General features: G+C 57.1%; 8 protein-coding genes across 8 annotated transcripts; 3 read left to right on the top strand and 5 right to left on the bottom strand.

Annotated features, from left to right (window-relative positions):
• Positions 1-163: 163 nt before the first annotated feature.
• On the top strand, positions 164-3,012 carry SCHCODRAFT_02591218 (uncharacterized protein). The gene is made up of 2 exons (XM_050343987.1): positions 164-357; positions 411-3,012. Exons 1-2 carry the CDS (start codon positions 246-248, stop codon positions 2,915-2,917), a joined length of 2,619 nt encoding a protein of 872 aa, XP_050198025.1. The 5' UTR covers positions 164-245; the 3' UTR covers positions 2,918-3,012.
• Positions 3,013-3,089: 77 nt separating this feature from the next.
• SCHCODRAFT_02641286 (uncharacterized protein) lies at positions 3,090-6,226 on the top strand. The gene is made up of 4 exons (XM_003027839.3): positions 3,090-3,874; positions 3,989-4,123; positions 4,193-4,256; positions 4,343-6,226. Exons 1-4 carry the CDS (start codon positions 3,559-3,561, stop codon positions 6,087-6,089), a joined length of 2,262 nt encoding a protein of 753 aa, XP_003027885.1. The 5' UTR covers positions 3,090-3,558; the 3' UTR covers positions 6,090-6,226.
• A 166-nt stretch (positions 6,227-6,392) lies between these two features.
• On the top strand, positions 6,393-8,207 carry SCHCODRAFT_02705795 (uncharacterized protein; the record flags this gene model as incomplete). The annotated part of the gene is made up of 3 exons (XM_050347002.1): positions 6,393-7,594; positions 7,660-7,793; positions 7,852-8,207. 3 exons carry the CDS (start codon positions 6,393-6,395, stop codon positions 8,205-8,207), a joined length of 1,692 nt encoding a protein of 563 aa, XP_050198024.1.
• A 441-nt stretch (positions 8,208-8,648) lies between these two features.
• SCHCODRAFT_02591212 (uncharacterized protein) lies at positions 8,649-10,700 on the bottom strand (the record flags this gene model as incomplete). The annotated part of the gene is made up of 1 exon (XM_003027590.2): positions 8,649-10,700. One exon carries the CDS (start codon positions 10,698-10,700, stop codon positions 8,649-8,651), a length of 2,052 nt encoding a protein of 683 aa, XP_003027636.2.
• A 24-nt stretch (positions 10,701-10,724) lies between these two features.
• On the bottom strand, positions 10,725-11,264 carry SCHCODRAFT_02466534 (uncharacterized protein; the record flags this gene model as incomplete). Its single annotated transcript, XM_003027589.2, has 1 exon — positions 10,725-11,264. A coding segment is annotated over one exon (540 nt), but the record flags the coding sequence as incomplete, so codon positions are not given.
• A 375-nt stretch (positions 11,265-11,639) lies between these two features.
• On the bottom strand, positions 11,640-13,610 carry SCHCODRAFT_02516548 (DNase I-like protein; the record flags this gene model as incomplete). Its single annotated transcript, XM_050343356.1, has 1 exon — positions 11,640-13,610. A coding segment is annotated over one exon (1,971 nt), but the record flags the coding sequence as incomplete, so codon positions are not given.
• A 1,437-nt stretch (positions 13,611-15,047) lies between these two features.
• On the bottom strand, positions 15,048-16,699 carry SCHCODRAFT_02554947 (uncharacterized protein; the record flags this gene model as incomplete). Its single annotated transcript, XM_003027588.2, has 2 exons — positions 15,048-16,001; positions 16,055-16,699. The coding sequence occupies 2 exons, from the start codon at positions 16,697-16,699 to the stop codon at positions 15,048-15,050; spliced, it is 1,599 nt and encodes a 532-aa protein (XP_003027634.1).
• Positions 16,700-17,321: 622 nt separating this feature from the next.
• Positions 17,322-17,940, bottom strand: SCHCODRAFT_02641281 (uncharacterized protein). Its single transcript, XM_003027587.3, has 2 exons — positions 17,826-17,940; positions 17,322-17,780 (listed from the first exon to the last, which is right to left on the bottom strand). Exons 1-2 carry the CDS (start codon positions 17,866-17,868, stop codon positions 17,428-17,430), a joined length of 396 nt encoding a protein of 131 aa, XP_003027633.2. The 5' UTR covers positions 17,869-17,940; the 3' UTR covers positions 17,322-17,427.
• Positions 17,941-17,962: the final 22 nt, after the last annotated feature.

Here is a 17,962-nt window from a genome sequence, read left to right as displayed (position 1 = left end):
CACCATGTTCTCTGCGATGCGTGTACACCCAACAACAAAGGCATTGCCCTACCAAGATCTGCGTCCTGAACGTTGAGTTGTCTGAGCGTCTTGAACTCTGAACTTTTCGGAATATTCCCGTCGCGGCCGCTGCCCGGCCCGCCGTGTGCCGCTCGCCGATCATCCTTGCTTCACCCCACCACGGGCGCTTATTGGCGTCGAGGATGCCAGCGAGCAGCCCAAGAACAGGTGGATGAATTTCGCCTATGCACCTGCACGGACCGAGCAGACTTCTTGCTGGCTGCCTCAACGGAACATGTCTGCTGGGACCCACGAGAATTGGGCGCGTTGAAGGGACGCGTTCCTATACTCTACTCGGTGAGTAGTGACTCTTCCTTCCCACCCTTCGCGATATCTCACACCGCACGAAGCAATCAATCGTCCGGACCCGCGCCCTCTCCTCATCCTGCGAGCATGTCATAGTTCTGTTGCCTTCGCGCACCCTTCTTCATCCAAAGCCGCAAGGTACATCTCGTCCAATTCCTCGCGCCAATTCGACGACCTCAACAACGACACTCTCGTTAGCCTCGTCTCCCTCCATCACTTCGAAGCCGCGCAGCGTCTTCACGATCACCTCGTCGCCTCCGGCATAACCATCCAGCCCCACCCCATCTACATTGGCGCCGCTCTCGCCGCCCTTGACCACCCCTCCCATACGGACCGCATCAACCTCTTCTCGGCGTGGTTCAAGCTGATACCGGATGCACATGTGGCCCTCCCTTCCTTTGCTTCATACCTTCGCGACGATGCCTCCACCTCTTCCACCGCTCCGAAAGAGGCCTCCCACACAAGTCAAGTCGTCGACCTCCGCCCTATCCACAACGCCCTCCTGCACACCGGCACCCCCGCGAACAACCTCCCCCTCATTGCACGCTTTGCCGCTCTGGCCGCGGAGAAGGGCTACACTCTTCCTCAGCTTGCGTCTGCCACTGGTACCAGCGCTCAAGTCGCGCACACCCGCATCTGGCCCGACATCCTCGCCCTCCTCGCCTCACACGCCCCGCCTGCGCTCGCCTCCAGAATCATGGTCGAGCACGAATTTGCGGTGGGCGCGTACGTGGCACGTATGGGCAATGCGCATGCCCCAGCGGAGCGCTCGAGGCTGAGGGAGCAATCGGTGCGTGCGTGCTTGGATGCTGCACGGTTCCGTGGAGACGCTGCGCGTATGCGTAGTGGGGAAGCCCGGTCGCGCGGTGGGGATGCTACGGGGAAAGGGGTGGACTGGTCGACTGCCGACGCTGGCTGGCTCGACGCGGCTGCCGCGCTCTTGCGTACCGCGGACGGGCTTAAGCTCGATAAGCGCCTCTTCGACACGGTCATTACTGCGCATGCCTCGCGTGACCCTTTCTCCAATGGCTCGACAGAAGCATCCACCACTACCCTCACCGCCCTACGCACCGCGCGCGCCGCCCACGGCCGCAAGGAAAGGAGAGAGACGCGCCTCGCCCTCCCCGGCGACCTCCCGATGCAGCTGCGCGAGGTGCTCGCGGCGATCCGGGAGAGGGTGCTGCATACGTATCTCGACGTGAATGACTTCTTGGTGAGGTTATATTGGGAACGGTCCTCGACCTCTCCAAATCGACGATCTGGCTCTCAGAATCTCTCTCCTGTCTCCCTGAACCCATCACCTATCTCCCGGAATCCATCGTCCAGCTTTGTGCGGTTCTCACGCCTCCTCTCCCTCCTCCGCCAGCGCGCCTTAGCCTATCCCGACGCCACCGCCATGACCTGGCTCGTCGCCGAGCTCTATCTCTGCCGCCACGTCATGGACGGACGGCGCGCGCTGGGGATATTTCTGGAGAACTTCACGATGGAGGGGTTCCCGGAGGACGCGAGGGAGTTGATTGAAGAGGTGGCGAAGGTGCATGGGGTCTGGGAGAGGAGTAAAGGGGAGGTGGTGGACAGCGCGAAGCAGATTATCGAAGGACGCAAACGTGAGCTTCCACCTCCCTTCATTCCAGGCGCCAGCTCGCCATCGACCGGTTTTTCGACCCTGGTCACCTCTCCTCGAACTTCTACCGCCGCAGCTTCGCCCACCGCCGCCGCCGTCCCGACTCCTCTCGCCCTCCCGCCCCACCATCACTGGCTCATCTGGCACACACTGACACTCCTTGCGTGGAAACATCCGCCACGCCTCCGGCGGCTGTTGGCTGCGTACGAGGCGTCTGTTGTGGGCTCGGGGGATGGACCGCATCCTCTCCCTCAAGCAAAGAATAATGCCCGGGTACTCAACCCAGAGGCGCTAGCCGCCAGCGGTGCACGACAGGTCCTGCTCGGGTTCATGAGCGGGTTTGCGAGGCATGGGATGTCCGTACCCACGAGGGACATCCCTGGTCCTAGGCGTGGGCAGAGGCAAGGCGACACCACCGGCCCGACCACCTTCCTCGCCGACCTCCGCCGCGTCTGGCGCCTTATGGAGCGCATGCAGATCACACCTCGACGTGCGCACTACGAGATCCTCGCCAAGAGCGTCGCGCTGGCGGGTGAAGGCGGTGTCGTACCTGGTGCTACTGATCATGTTACAAACGGCGCCCCCTCAGCCGATCTTGAGCCCCCGCTCTCAGTCGGCGTCCCCGCCGCCCTCCACATCCTCGAGCACACGCCGCACCCCGTGTCGTACGCGTCGGTCATTGACGCGTTGTTGGATCGCGACATGGTAGGCGCAGCGTGGAAGGTGAGAGAGGCGATGGAGGGGAGGTTTGGGAAGGATGCACTGGGTGGACGAAGCTCTCGTTTGCAGGCGACGATGGCTCGGCTGGAGAGGATGACGGAGGAGAAAGTGGCTTCGTTTACTGCGCAGCGGAAGAGACATGGCCGGGGGGGGGAACCTAAGGCGGGATTCGGTAGGCCACCTGCAGTGAATAAAACACATCGATGAGTATATAGATGGGCTGGAGGTCATGTCAAGGGAAAGGGGTATGACAATACCCATTGTCTGCAAAAGAAATGCTAGGAACAAAGAAATAACATGGCTTCGAAGTCTTGACGTCGGCATTTGCCGCATCCCAAAATCCGCGCAGTTCCCGACGCGCGCCCCGGCCCGCCGATCGTGACGTCCATCAGCGTGCGCCGCGGGGGCGGGCGAGGGTGGACTCTGCACCGCCTCTTGCATTGCGGGAGATTATCCGCTTGACTTCTTGGCTTCGCCTTCCTTCCTTGTTCTCCGTAGTGGCTGCGGAGGGAGTCCTCTGCTGTGGACGAGCGACATCTCCTTAGACTGAGACGAGATAACCCTTGCTCGACGTCGTCGACGACGTACAACCGCGTACCGATCGACTTCGACTTCGCAACTGCTTGCCATTCGCTCATCTCCGCCATCTCTGAGACCCCGTCTGTGACTTGAAGACAGCTCCGGGAACACCCACACTCTCGTCAACTGCTAGCGACGCGCGACCCCGTGAATCGGAAACGACCACGCCTCCGTCGGGAACATCCTACCTGCCTCGATCGCCCACCACTGCTGTACTTCCTCCCGATCCCTCCTGCTCCCCTCTCTTCACTACTCACTAGCTCCCCACTATGTCCGCCCCACCTAACTTTGCCCCTACGACCGACGAGCTTGCCCTCGCCGACCGCATCCTCGCCGTCGCCAACGACGCACAGAACTCCGCAGACCCCACCACCCTGTCCTACTCCCCAACCCTCTCCGGGGACACCGCCGTTGCCATGTTCTCGAGAGCCGAGGGTATCCCTCCCGAAGTCCTATTCCGCATCTGGGAGATCGTGGACGAGGGTGGGCATGGGAGGCTGTCGCGCAACGGAGTAGCGGCTGCGGTGCGATTGCTGGGGTGGGCGCAGGCGCTGGTAGAGGTGGCGAAGGAGACGTTGGCGCAGGGTAAGTAGATCTATCTTATCGTTGAACGTAAAATCAGGACCTCCATGTCGAGTAGGGCTCTTCGAAGAGGCAGTAATGTAGATGGGATAGTTGACTGACCACACCTCCTTCCAGCTGGTCCCCTCCCTCGTTTCGCCATACCTGAGCTCACTCCTGCAATGAGCGATCTGCCCCCCTTTACTCCCCAGAAGCGGAGCAAGTACCTGCATATCTTCAGGATTGCGGGTGCGACGGATGGAATTCTGGATGGTAAGTGGAGCTTACGATCACCGAATATAGACTTGGTGCATGGACGGGACTGACTGGTTGGTCCTGTAGGCAACAAAGCCCAGGAATTTCTGAACAAGTCGAACTTGCCGGTCGCGAGGCTTTCGCAGATCTGGTGCGTATGATTCCCTACATAACGTCTCGTACCGGCTCCCTTCTCTGAAACTGCAATGGCCTTCGTCGATTGACATCCTTCACTAGGGCCCTCGCCGACCTCCAGCGCCGCGGCTTCCTCGACGGCGCCGACTTCGCCGTCGCGATGTACCTCACGCAAAACCTCATGTCGAAGAAGATGGAGGTTCTGCCGTCTGCGCTGCCTGATGAGATCTATGCGTTTGCGAGGGAAGGGTTGCGGATGCAAAGCCTACAGACTCAAGATCTTCCGCCTATACCGGCAAACGAGCAGCCAGCTTCGCTCACATCACCGATCTCACCGACAGCTGGTGCTCGTTCGCCTACCTCACCAACCTCTCCAAGATCGCCGAGGGAGAGGGTCCCAATGCCGATCCCGGAGCTCTCTTTGCCACCAACGTCGCCGGCCACGGAAGTTGCGAATACGCCTATGCTCTCTCCCAGGTCGCCCTTCAGCTCGTCCCCTGTTGCTTCGCCTTCACGGCTCTCACGCGCAGGTTCGCCGTCGAGGCTGTCGCCTGCAGATTTACCCTTGCCCACGTCACCATCTGCGCCTGCGATGCAAGTATCTGCGCCTACAGCTCAACTGTCTGTGCCGGACAGCGGGCCCCGCCGACGCGCCAACTCCGCGGCTAGCTCATCGACATCGGCGACAGCGGGTCACAACATTGGTCAGATAGAGGGCCCGTCAAACACCTCTGCCCGAAATGCGCGCACGATGCCTGTGCGGAGGAACAAGCTCCGGAGCAAGTCAATGTATATGCCGAACGGACCCGCTGCTGCGTTTGGTTCGCAAAATGTAGAACCTGCACCATCTAATGGCAGGCTCGCGCCACAGAACGGAGGGCTCGCGCCCCCTAACGAGGTCGACGAACCTCGCAAGCCCGCTCGTCAGCCGCTCATGCATATGACGAGTGTGCCCGCCGATCTCATGCATACGTCGCGCGAGCTGATGCAGAGGCCGATGGAGTTGTACAATTCCTCGCGCGAGCTGTACCAGAGCTCACGCGATATGCTGGTGCCGGGGAAGACGAAGAAGCGGCGGGAGGACCTGGAGAGGCGCTTGGAGGAGGCCGAGAGACGGACCGCAGAGGCTGAAGCTGAGCGCCGGATGCTTCAGCTGCTAATGGAGTCGATGCGCACGGACCTGGATCGTTTCAGAGGCGCATCGGAGGAATTAGGCATCCACAAGACCATCATCGCGGACCTGACGAACGAGAACGAAAGGCTGAAGGGGCAGCTGCGGGACGCGCGCGCAGGAACATCGCCCTCTTCGCCAAACGGCACCTTCACGACCCTGGAGCAAGAAAACGCTGCCCTCCGTAGGACGGTCGCCGACCAAGAGGAGACCCTCCGCGCCTTCCAGGCTGCCGACTCCGCGGACACCTCGATTGCGCAGGTACAGGCCGCGCTCGCCCGCGAGAACGAGGCGCTCCGCCACTCGCGCGACGAGCGCGTCGCGCGGCTGCAGGAGGAGCTCGCCGCGCTGCGCTCGGAGCGCGACGCGGACAGGCGGCTCGTGCAGGGGACTTTGGATGAGGGCGAGCGGTTGAGGGCCGAGAGCGAGAGGGTGCAGGCGGAGAGCGCAAGGGTGCAGGCGGAGGGGGCGCGGGTGCAGGAGGAGCTGGCGGCGCTGAGGGCGAGGGCGGAGGCGGCGGAGCGGGAGGCGGGGGAGGTAAGGGCAAGGCTGGATGCAGTGCAGAGGGAGAATGAGAGGCTGGCGGGTGGGGCGCATGTGGCAGGCGGGCTTGAGCATGATGAGGTGGATGCGCCGCCGCCAGCGTATACATTGGTGGCGGAGGAGGCGGTGGCGTGAAGGACAGTGCGTAAATTATTTGGACACGAACTTCAGTGCTATTGATGCTTCGAGCTCTATTCTTCTCGATTCATGTACAATTATATACCAAGTGGACCTTGTACAGTAGTGATGGATAAGCCGTATCACCAGAAACGATGCTGAGCGCTGAGCGCTGAGCACGGAAACGAATTTCGAACCGTAGACCACGTGCCAAGTCACCTGCCGCCCGGCAATTACCGAATCAGATACCTGCGAACTTCGCGCGTTGCTCCATGGTTTCCTCCGGACCGCCATCTGCAACCTGCGCCCAGCGTCTTCACCATGGCCCTGCCTCGCTCTTCGGAGATTATACAACTCCAACACTCTATCGAGAGGGCGCCAGCCGAACGCTGGGCACCCATAGTATCCAGGATTATCATGCTGCTTGCACCCGATGATGCGTTCCCAGAGCTCCTGATCAACCCTCTAACGCTGGCCCCGCACCAGCGTCTGTACGACGATCCTACGATGACTAAGGCTATGACGGCACTCACAGCCATTTTCGGCACATTGTACTTCACGCGGCGCCGTCCTGCTCTTGCAGCCCAATTTCGTGATCCAGTCGTGCGGTACATCCGTCGCTGGTGGTCCACCCTTGTCCGCTGGCTCAACTTCATCCAACCCAAGCAGCAATGCGTCATCTTCTGTATCAAGTTTGCCAAAGTGCTCGCGACTGCCTATGACCCACTCACTCGTTACAAAGCCTCATTCCTCGACCTGATGGAGCAGACGCCGGAAGTGATCAGCTTGCTCTTTGATCTCTGGCTACACTTTCCCATGTATTCCCAGACGACCGACCGTTTTAGCACCGAAGCCAGGCGCTTATTCGACGAGATTCACGTAGACGTCATGGTCTTTGTCAGAGACGACGACGGGCAATCTCGCTCTTGGATCACAGAGGCGTTGCTTGTTACCGGGATGCGTCCGAAACGTCTGTATAGGCAGATTGTGGAGAACATATGCCTATGCAGAGACACGGAAGGAGCGCTGGTAGTGGATGTGTGTCGGGAACACTTCCACACCATGGGAGCATTTATTTGGCAGGCTTTGACCATACCTCATCATTCACGCGATACCATACGCATGCTTGTCGAGCTATTCGTGGAGCTCGAGGCACGCTCAAGCACTCACGATAAGTCGAAGGATGCGGCCATAATGGCATGCAGATTTCTTCTCCAGATATGGTGTACATCGGAAGATGATCGCTCGCTCCTCCGGGCTCTACAGCTGGGCGTGTTGCCGAAGATGATCTCCCTAAACGTCCGTACCGATGGGCAGATCACCCGTATTTTGGCTTTTATCTTCAAACGCTCTATCTTCTTCCCCGTCGCTCGCCTTCTCGGAGACAAGCATCCTGTCCCATTGTTCGGTTCGCGCGAATGGAAAACATGGTGGATGGTGCCGAGCTGGATTTTGAGTACAATGGACGATATGCGCTTGCACAAGTGCTTGGTACGCACATTAATGTATGTGGCAACCTCGAGGTATGTCGACATGCACAAGCTATGAAAGCATTGCTGAGCATGACCATCTCTCAGTGTACACACAGTATACTTGACGAGCAAGTTCGTTTGAAGATTTGTCGTTGCTCCACCGTCGTATATTGCTCGCAAGCATGCCAAAGAGTGCACTGGTCCGAGCATAAACCAAAGTGCCGCGAATTCTTCTTCAGGTTACTTCCTGGTACGCAAGGCTTGCCGTTGCTCAGGCAATGCATTGCTGACTCGCATCTTGCTTTTAGGCTCAGCCTGGCTCCGACGCATAGAGATTCAGTTCGCTGCAATCTTTACTATCGATTATCTCCAGCGACATGGCTCTGATATTATGGCCGAGGTCGACGCCGAGATTGCGGCACACGCCGAATCTCCTGCTAAGCGAGTCTACTGGGTTCACTTTAACTATCACCTAGGGATACGGCCGAGCCACCAAGTTTTTGCTGTCCTGGATCCGGGCGTCTCCGACATATCGCAGCCGGGTGTAGCGGTGATGGCTACTCTGGGAAGCATACGAGGTGGATTGGCCAGTATTTACAACGACCCCTACACAGTGGCAAGCTTTCGAGAATTTTTACTAGGATTACGCAGTCCGGATGTTTAATATGTGTCAAGAGATGTTCCCTACATACAATCCAAGTGCCTCTGGAATATGATACATATTATTCTTAGAGACGCGCCAACAAGAGTCCAACAGGTCCAGGCGACGCAGGAGAGGTATGTCCCATTATTTATTGAATATGTACTGCTGTAGGTCCATTCTGGGGAGGTCACGTGACAAATTCTCAGAAGCGATCATGCGCGCGTTGTTTCTTTTTTTTTTTTTTTTGTGGAGCTATATGGTTCAGAGCAATACAATCTTGGTTGTCCCCCTTTCACCAGCGTTTGGTTGGCTACGACTTTATGGCAGCAGGATTAAGGCTCCCCCGAGAAAATGCCTCGTGCCCTTGTTGGCGGCACGACTTCCGCTTCTCGACGGTAAGTCAGTGTGGGCCTTTCGCTCTCTGAGCACCCACTAAAGACTCGGGCCTGCTGCAAGTCGCATTTAGGGTGGTTGCTGGTCGTGGAAAGTCGTGCCCTCCCACGTGGCGTCGGCGAGGTCGTGCGCGATGGCCTTGGCTCCGTATCTCCGTTTGTCTTTGAGTTCCATGTCAATCGCCCGGCGCCTTCGAAGTTGGCTGTCGAGTTTGTCTCTGAGCGACCTTGGGCTCGCGTACTTGGTCCTATCGTTCTCATGTTGGATAACTCTCTCGTTTCTCGCTAACCAGACCATGTACGCGCTCTCCGATATAAGAATTTGGAGGAATCGGCTGTCCCCCTGCTTTGGTTTTCCCGATTCGTCTCTTACGACCCTGAGGGCGCAGCTTAGAATGGATCCCATCGATATGGTGGGGCATTGAAGATTTCGCTCCGTGCATATCTGCCTGGCCCTATTCCATATGTCTTGTTGGCCTGGCGCGTCGCATTCGGTGAGTATGTGCTGGAGTGACTCCTCGACGAGAATGCCTTCCTCACTACAGTGGTGGCAGTAGACTCGGTGTTCGCACTCTGGGATGTCTTTCCAGTGTCGTCCGCATCTGTGGGCATCGTGTGCAGCTTTATAGATGAACTGACGAACATTACGTCGTAGGACTCGGCTTCGCATCGAGCGCCAAAATTGACGATCTGTGGGAGTCTTTCCTCCGCGGTCCAAAGCCGTCTTCGCGTTCTGTAGGTTGGGGGCAGTTTGTCTCCTCACCGGTGGTCTTTTGATGTCCATGAGCGCGCTGTAGAAGTGGCGTTGGGTCATTTTGTGCATCGCTGCCCCTCGCACTTCGAACGGGCTAGACGCGATACTATTGTGCGTGTGGGCATGGAGCCTGAGACCGTCGCTTGCTAACTCGTTCGCCCTCTTAATACCGTCTTCATTTCTAGAGGGCACTCGCATGGCCGTCCTGCCAGGTCTACTCCTCAGTTTCGCAACGAGGGTTTGGGCTTGGGGTCTGTTCGGAACATTCATCCACCCTTCGTCGTCGTGGCGTTGCAGATCTTTGGTGAGCGCGATGATGAGGCTACGCTGTGGTATGACGAACTCAATGTTCTCCTCTGCTTCCGCTCTGTTGAGGACGTCCTGCATGGCCGTTAGGAGCGCGTATCCGTCGGTCTTCCTGGAGGTGCGTATGCTTTTGCGCTCTCCTCTCTCCTCCACGTCTGACCATATCCCAGCAGCCATGTTAGTTGTCCGTCCTGTATGGTTGTCGGCTATCTTCCTCTCGCTGAGGTACACGACTCTATAGGGATTCCTAGGGTCAGCGAGGGGGTTGTCCGGTCGTGGTTGTGTGTCTTGGGCGTTGTGGTGTGCAAAAAGTCGGTAACACTCCTCTAGCGTCTTCTCTTCGCGGATTGCGGGATCGAAGATGACGGGTCCTCCTGTTTTGGCGTTGTCCTTGTTACGTTTCGCTTCATCGTTGGTGAGGTCGTAGTGCGATTTGAAGCTTATCCTCGGGTCCCATTTTGCAGGCAGCTTGTTGAGGACCTTGTTGGCGTCCCGCACGCACTTGTGGGGATCGCGGCATCCAAGATTCCGAGCGTGTTCGCATGCGGAGCAAGGGCAATGTGTTGTGTGTTGGTGATTCTCGTCGGCTGATACCGTACTCACGAATTGTATAGTGTCGCCCACTGTGTGGACGCCGTGGACCGCTCTGAGGCACTTGCACGCGAGCGTGTTATACCGAGGGCGTCTATTCTTCGGTATGAAGATGTGGTGCCAAATTGGTAGGCCTTCCTTGATGCTCTGTGCAGGGTTAACCGGGTCGAAGCGTACACCGTACCTCTTGATGGTGGCCATAACTCTCTTCGCATTTGGCGGGAGGTCGCGTGTATTTATCTGTAGGTCTTGGATGATGTGGTTTTCGTAAGAGTTGTGGGCGCATTTGGCGGCGTCACCGCTAGTGAGGTGTGTCTTGCATATTGCACGTAGGGCGTGGGTCCATAGCGGTGCGTGTTCTCCCCCCTCTAGGAACCTCTTTGCCCACGCGAGGTCGACGGCTTTATTTCTGACTTTCAGGCTCATCAGTCCTCGCCCACCGTTGTCGGCGCTATCCTGGATCGTGCCCATGGCTATCGTTGGCCCTCTGCCTCCCCAAAAGGCGCTGTTGGCCATCTTATCCAGCATGGTTTCAATCATCTTCGGCATTCCTTGGACTTTGCACAGGTATTCGGTTGTTTGTCGTACATACATGTCGTTCATATGCTTACGACCTTCCATTGAAGGATTTGTTTGTTCGGCCCTCGTCAAGTGGGAGTGCGACCGTTCGATCTGTTTTGACCATATTCCCGCTTGTTTGATCTTGTTTCCTACCCACGCTCCCAAGGATCTTATAGGCTCGGCGTCCTGTGCGATATGGAGATCCGTCGGTAGTTCTTCTTGGTCTTCTCCAAGTTTGCGCGTCGCTATGACTCGTGCGCGGTGTTCCTCGCTTCCTATGGGTATGAGTTCCGTCTTTCCATCGTTGAATTTCGCTAGTGACGCTTTACACCAGGATTTCAGGACGCACCACAACGTACCCCATGTGTCGGTCTTAGCCAGGTAAGTGGTCGTGTCATCCGCAAATAGCGACGCTATGAGCCGGTTGGCTGCACCGGGGATCTGAATGCCCTTCAGGGGCGACTGCCGCAGCATCTCCGCAAGAGGTTCGATAGCCATGTTGAAGAGCAGACAGGATATAGGATCGCCTTGGCGCACTCCTCGCCTTACCTTAAATTTCGAGCTAATCTCGCCGTTAATGACGACGACTGTTTCCGCGTTAACATACAGGGTTCTTAGCGCATTGATAAAGTGGGCAGGATACCCGAAGGCGTCGACAATTGCCCATAGGTACGTGTGCGATATCTTGTCATAGGCTTTTTCCTGATCGAGCGCTACTATAGCTCCGTCTTGACCGTTGGCTTCCGCTAATTCAATTACCATATGGGTGAGTTGTGTTTGGTCCATAATGCTTCGTCCTTTCATGAAGCCCGCTTGGTCTCTGTGAATTATCGCGCCCACGGTGTCTGTGAGTTTGACGGAAAGTGCTTTAGTGAATATCTTGTAGTCCGTGTTCAAGACTGTTATCGGGCGATAGTTTGCTATGTCGTCCTTCGCTTTTTTCTTGTATATCGGGCACATCCATCCCTCCGCAAACTTACTGCCTTTTTGCAGGCCCCTCTTCTCGATGTCATTGTATACAATGGTCATGCATTTAATGATGTCGAAGGTACGTATATCCTTATCTTTTTCCGCTGCACGCTTACGGTCTAACGCCTTCCAGAGTTCCGATGGGATTCCATCCAATCCTGCAGCTTTGTTCGTCGGGGACGCCTTCACGGCTGCTCTGACCTGGTCCTCGGAGAGATTCTCTGCCATCTGTCTCTTCTGGTCAGCTGAGATGCGTCGCTTGACGTATGTCTTCACATTGTCGATCGCGTCGGTCCACTCATCTGTGTTTTCAGGCATTCCTTCATTCTGTAGGTTGTCGTGGTAGTCCCTTGCGAGTTCAGCCATATCGACGGACTTCGTGACAAAAGAGGGTTCGTTCGTGTCCCGCTTCCTGAGTCGATACATGATCTCACGCGGTCTGTGGTCCTTGTTCAGTTTTGTCCAGTACGCGCTCAGGGTTTCGCCTAAGACGAAATCCGCTGCGGCGGACTTGCTCTTTGCTCTGCCATTCTTCGTGTCGTAGAGTTCACTCAGCTTCGCTCGTATGAGAGCTCCAGCGTGCTGACGATCGTGATCTGGAAGGGACGTATCGTTCTCAAGCGCCTTCAGTCGAGCGGACCACTCGCCGATGTCTTTTTCTAGCTTCGGCAGGGCGATTTTCGCGAGATCTCTCGCCATTTTTGCAGTTTGTTCCTTAAAGTCAACCCAGGCTTCTTGGGGGGAACGACTTCTCCAATCACCTCGTTGGCCGCGCTCGAGTTCGAGTTGCATTTCGTTGCCTTTCTCGCAAATTTGGTCTAGTAGTCGCCGGTGAGTCAGGAGGTAGAGTGGGATTGCCCATCTTCCTTTCCCGATAAAGGGAACATCGTCGCTCGTCATGACATAGCTAACAAGGTCGTGGTCGGTTAGGGATCCTACACTCTCGGACTTCCAACTGTGGCTCCGTTCTAGGGTGGCCTTTGTTACGTGGATCCTGTCCAGCCTGGCGCGGCCGCCACCGGTGTACTCGTGCGTATACATTTTGGAGTCCGGATTAAGCTCTCTCCAGCCGTCTAACAGATGGAAGGTGTTCTTAAAGTCGTGTAGGGCTTGCAAGCAGGATTGCGAGCGTGGGGCTTTGTACGGTAGTCGGTCGATGCCGTCCTCCACCATATTATGGTCGCCTAGGTGAGTGTCTGGCGCTGGGAGGTTCTTATTGATCATTGTTTGGGTAAGTTGTATCCAGAACCTACGTCGATCTGGTGCGTTTGTGGCTGGTGCATATGTATTGAGGATGGCGTGCTTCAGGACACCATGCCACGCGAGTACGACCATTATGGCACGCCCGGGTATTATGTCGTGCACTTCAATATCCGTTGTGTTGGTGAGTCTCGTGTTGAGAACTATCGCAACCCCTTTCTCGTTTGGTTTATCTTCTTCGATAGAGTTAAAGACTTTTAGTTTTCCTTTGAAGAAGGTCTGCAGTTCGGGAAGGTAGTCATTGTTTAGGTGGGTCTCTTGTAGTCCAATGACGTTGATTCTCTGTTCTTTCATGAGACGCCATAAGTCATGCCACTTGTGGCCTATATGCATGATGGAGTTTGCGCCCCGTCCATTTATATTTAGTGAGGCGATTCGCAGACCGGCCGTGGTCTTACGCTGGATGCTGTCATGCAGATTTCCGGCTCGTCGCGGTCTATAGCCAGGTGGTACGTTAAGTAAGGGTTCAGCCGGTTCGGGATTCTGATGATTCAGTTCAATAGGCGCTATGTCCTCCGTCCCTGTGAGGGCGTCATGTTCGGTTCTGTCCGTCGACGTGATATGAGTGTCGTTCTCATCTTGCAGCCTCATCGGCCGTCTCCGTCCCATTTCATCAACGCTCCCTTGCGGCGGCTGAGCGGTAGGGGATAAAGGCCCGGGGTGTGGTAGGTGCACTCCGTTCGTCCATTCCCTGCCGTCTCCGCCGCCCACCTCATTCTTTTCCAGTCCAGAGGTCGCATCAGTCCGTCGCCCCTCGCCTGCCGACTCGGGACGTCGTGCAGTTGCGAACTCTTGGAGGTGCTCACGTGTAGCATCGGCAACCCTCGCACCCCAGGCGCCGAGCGGGGCACTTGTGGGTAGTCGGTTTGTCACCGACGAGCCGGGGCTAGTACCCCAGTCGCCTCGGCCCCCGCCAGAAGTTGGTATGGACTCGCTCATCGGCGGATGTGAGCGTGGGATGGCGCCGTCATCCAGACCCTCCTCGTGTACCGGCAGAGGGCCCGTGGCTGTGGATTGTGGTGGTAGATATGGTGTGTAATTCATGGGGTGTGATTTGGTGACTTGTCTTGTCTATCAGGGATTTGGGCTCCCCAATTAAGGGCCCTGGCGGGTGACCCGCGCGTCATACATGCGTTCGCATAGTGGGAGTGCGGACTCGTCTGAACCTTCTCCTAACCATCATGTCTTCCCCTTCGCGAATGGATTTAGTGCTTTTCTGCGTCCAGCAGTATGTGCGATCTGAGGGTAAGATTCTACGCCATTGTCGCTTGCTCAATAGTCAATCCATATTCCCAGCTGGTGGTCGCTTTGGTCTCCCTCTGGGGGTGTACCTCAATGCTCACCCGCATGGTCTGGATGTAAGTGCTTCATTTCGTTCTTGAGGTATGCGGCTGAGAGGTGTAGTTGCTCGGGCCACAAATCAGAGATGAGTTCTCGCTCGAAGAGGCCATTATCTGGCATCGCTGGTATTCCCGTGGGACCGCTTGTTATTTCCGTCCCCAACGTTTATCGCCGACGTTGAGCTCAGCATCGCTGGCTAAGTATAAACTCGCATGTAACTCGCTCGGGCGCGTTATCGGTCATGTTGGGTGGCAGGGTCTGTTCCTACGCATTGTTTCTATCGTTGTTCGAGAGGCGAGCGCGAGCGATGTCGATGCTAGGAGTGACATCATTCGGCCATATATACAGGAGTTTCAGGCAAGCCACCCAGCGCGCGATGCTGAGGCGTGTATGCGCGACGGTGTGCTGTCGGGTTACTCTCTACCCTTCGATTATGACGACGACACGACTCTTCTGTGGGACTTTGCTACTGAGATACAGGAGGAGTTATATACGAATATCTTTATTAGTCGAGGGCCGTTGTCTGTACGGCGTCAGGCAGACGAGAATTCGTGAAGTCCTTGTTATGACGAAAAACATCGATGATTCGTGCACACGGTACTGGAGGGTTACATCGTTCGTATCACTATGTCGAGCTAGGTAAGGTGTTGTGTACGTGTACAGGAAAGTTCAGTAGAGTACAACTAATTATCCGTAGAAGGAGGGCCGTCCGCGATTGCCTCCGCGATAATTGCCCCTCGTCCCGCCTCGGGCTCCCCAGGACGGGAAGGAGCCTCTCGAGCCTCGGTTGCCATAAGCCGGGCCGTTATACGGCATCGGGTCGTCTGCGATGCGCACGTCCCCGAAGGCCGTAGCTGGGTGAGTAGGGGTAGCCTCCTGGGCATTGCGCGACGGGGGGCGTCCCTTCCAGCCGGCCGTGAGGTGTAGCTTACACATCACAATCTTGTGGGCCGCAGAGCGGCAGTACGAGCACGGAGTCTTGTCGTATCGCTCAGCGCGGCCCCATCCGTTGAGAGGGGTGTTGAAGGCGATATTTAGGACGATGTCGAGTAGGTTGCGATACTCGGCGATGATGGTTGTCGGGGAGTCCATGAAGACGTGCCAGTCGACGATATCGATACCGTCGGGCGTCGTGAGGGCTTCCGCCTCGACCCGAATGGTGTGGATGGTATGGGTGAGTCGCTGTTGCTCCGTCATGGTCGAATGTCCTGGGATGGCGTCGTGGTTCATCTTAATGAAGTCGACAAAGGTGTTGTCGCCGACAAGCTTGTTCTGGATGAGGCTGACGACGTGGGTGGCGTCTTCGGGTCGGTAGATAAGGTTACGAACCCGGCATAGCCATGGTCCGATGGTAGGGTGCAGGGGGAGGGCAATGAAGGTCAGGCGGTCTGTGGAGAAGATACCGAAGTCGAGGATGGCGCGGACGACTATGGGGTCGATGCCTCGGACGACTCGAGTGACGGGTTTGTACCGTTCCGTGTAGTTCTGGATGTTGTCCACGGTCCCTGCGGGAGTGACGAGGGAACGAGTTCCAGGAGGGGCGATGAGATTAAGGACGTCAGCCATGCGTATGGCGTCCGCGGCGTTCCCTGAGTATCTTATGGGGAGCTCGTAGGCGAGGAAGGTGTCGCCATTCGGGTCCTAGAACATATTGTTGAGTACGTTTGTTTTGTCTGTAGTGGAGTGGTACGTACCTCACGAGCAGCAAATTGCTCATCCATGGGTCGACCCCACAGGACGTTGTCCGAGTACCATCCCGCCGGGATGCGGAAGCCACCGGTGGGGGGCGGCGTAAGCTCAATACGCGGGTGCAGGACGAAGGGGGGCGCAGCGGGTGGCAGCGGCGGGGTCTCGTGTGTATACGGGATAGGGTGTGCCCGTGGAGGGGCGGGTGGATTATGAGCGTTCAAGGGGTTCGGTGCGTTCTGGGATGGATGCGAGGTGTCCCCGAAGGCGAGTGCAGCACTTTGCTGGGGTAGTGCAGAGGGAGCCTCCGCGGGCTGCTGAGGGGCGGCGTCTGCGAGGGTATGGGCACTCGTAGACGGCAGGGTGCTCTGGGGGCCGCTCGGGTGCTGGTCGGCCGCCTTCGCGAGGGATTGGGGTTCAGGCCTTGCCTTCTTCCCCTTTCCCGCTGGGGCGCGGGAGTCAGGGTCGGAGCCGCGCCGCTGGCGTTTCCTGGCTTCCTGTTCCTCGCGGGTCACCGCGGCGTTCAGCCTGATGCGTTCCATGATGTCTCTCGGGGGGGAGGACGGGCGGGAAGGCGGGGAGGGCGGGCGGGGCGGGCCCTTGGGGAGGCCCGGGAAATCGGCTTCGGTCTGCATGGGGGTGTGCTGTTGCATAACTGTGTGTGCGGCGTAGGATTCGGTAAAGAGCTTGGGTTCCGTTCGTTGGGGTACGTGCGGATGATTTTGGCGTGTCTGGGTTCGGTATTATAAGGGAGAAAGGGGGAAATATTGGTAGGGCGTACTTTGTTTGGGGGGCGTCATCTATGCGCCTGCGATGTCGTCTTCCATGCGTCGTGTTGGTCTCTCTATAGGTCTGCGGTCCTCATCAGCAGCGGTTCATGTGCAAGCGGTTTTCCGTATGACCTAGTGGGTTGCGGCGGGGCACCGCGGGGTGCAATGTATGTCGTGTCTTGGGTCATGGGTGGTGAGGGTGTGTTTTCGGTAAGCGTCTGTGGGCGGTGTGGAGGCGAGTATTCGGCGGTAGCGAGTGCGCGGTGTGATCATCTTTCCTTATTTTGTGGCGTCGATATGAATTTGTGGCGTGCGGAGATGGGCACGCCGGAGAATTTGTGGCGTGCGGAGCTGGGCACGCCGGATTTGTTCATGATATGAGCGCCGTGGGCCGGTTGGTGTTCTGAGCCTGTGAGGAGAGATGACTTTTCCGGTCGTGTATATATGTATTTGATTAAGCACAGGGGACACAGTTCAATCGTGTATTCTATGAGCGTCCCAGGATGCCCGTTTTCAATTTCCAGTCGGTTGTGTATGTACTAGGGACCGGGCGGTGGCGGGGTAGTAGCCTCGTCGGCATCTCAGATGTGCATGCTTGCCGGACATTCAGCCTAGTCGGCAGCATGTCGATGGGGAACGAGTATCTGGGCGGCGTTGTGATCGTGCGAGGGTGGATCGCTGCGAAGGTAATGGGATGGGAGAGGTAGGGTACGGTGTTGGGAGGTTGGACGGAGGTATCCTACGGGAGTGTGGTCATATGTGGAGAGGCGGTACTCGGGATGGGCCTCGTTCGGCAGGACAGACGGCGGGGGGGTTGGGAGGTCGACCGGCGGAAAGTCCTGTCGTGTCAAGGGCAGACGGGTGAAGATGTCTCTATACTCGTTAACGTCGGATATGCGAAAGTAGAATGCGTCTGGGGGTGGTATGCCAATGCTGGGGTGAGGTGTACACTCGGGCTTCGTGTCTATGATGATTCAGTGTCAGGCGGCGGGTGCGTTGCACTACGTACTAAGCTCGATTGGTAGTTGTACGCGTCTGGCCTTGGATGTCATATTTCGGAGGCGCTTCACGGTGGAGGTGGTCCAGGTACAGATGCGGCTTGGGAGTAGGGCTAGCCACCGGGGCAACGAGAAGACGGGTGTACGG

Source organism: Schizophyllum commune (assembly GCF_000143185.2).
Source record: "Schizophyllum commune H4-8 unplaced genomic scaffold SCHCOscaffold_12, whole genome shotgun sequence".
Lineage (NCBI taxonomy): Eukaryota > Fungi > Basidiomycota > Agaricomycetes > Agaricales > Schizophyllaceae > Schizophyllum > Schizophyllum commune.
The sequence above is the reverse complement of the archived record's forward strand: the minus strand, read 5'-3'. Positions and strand labels throughout refer to the sequence as shown.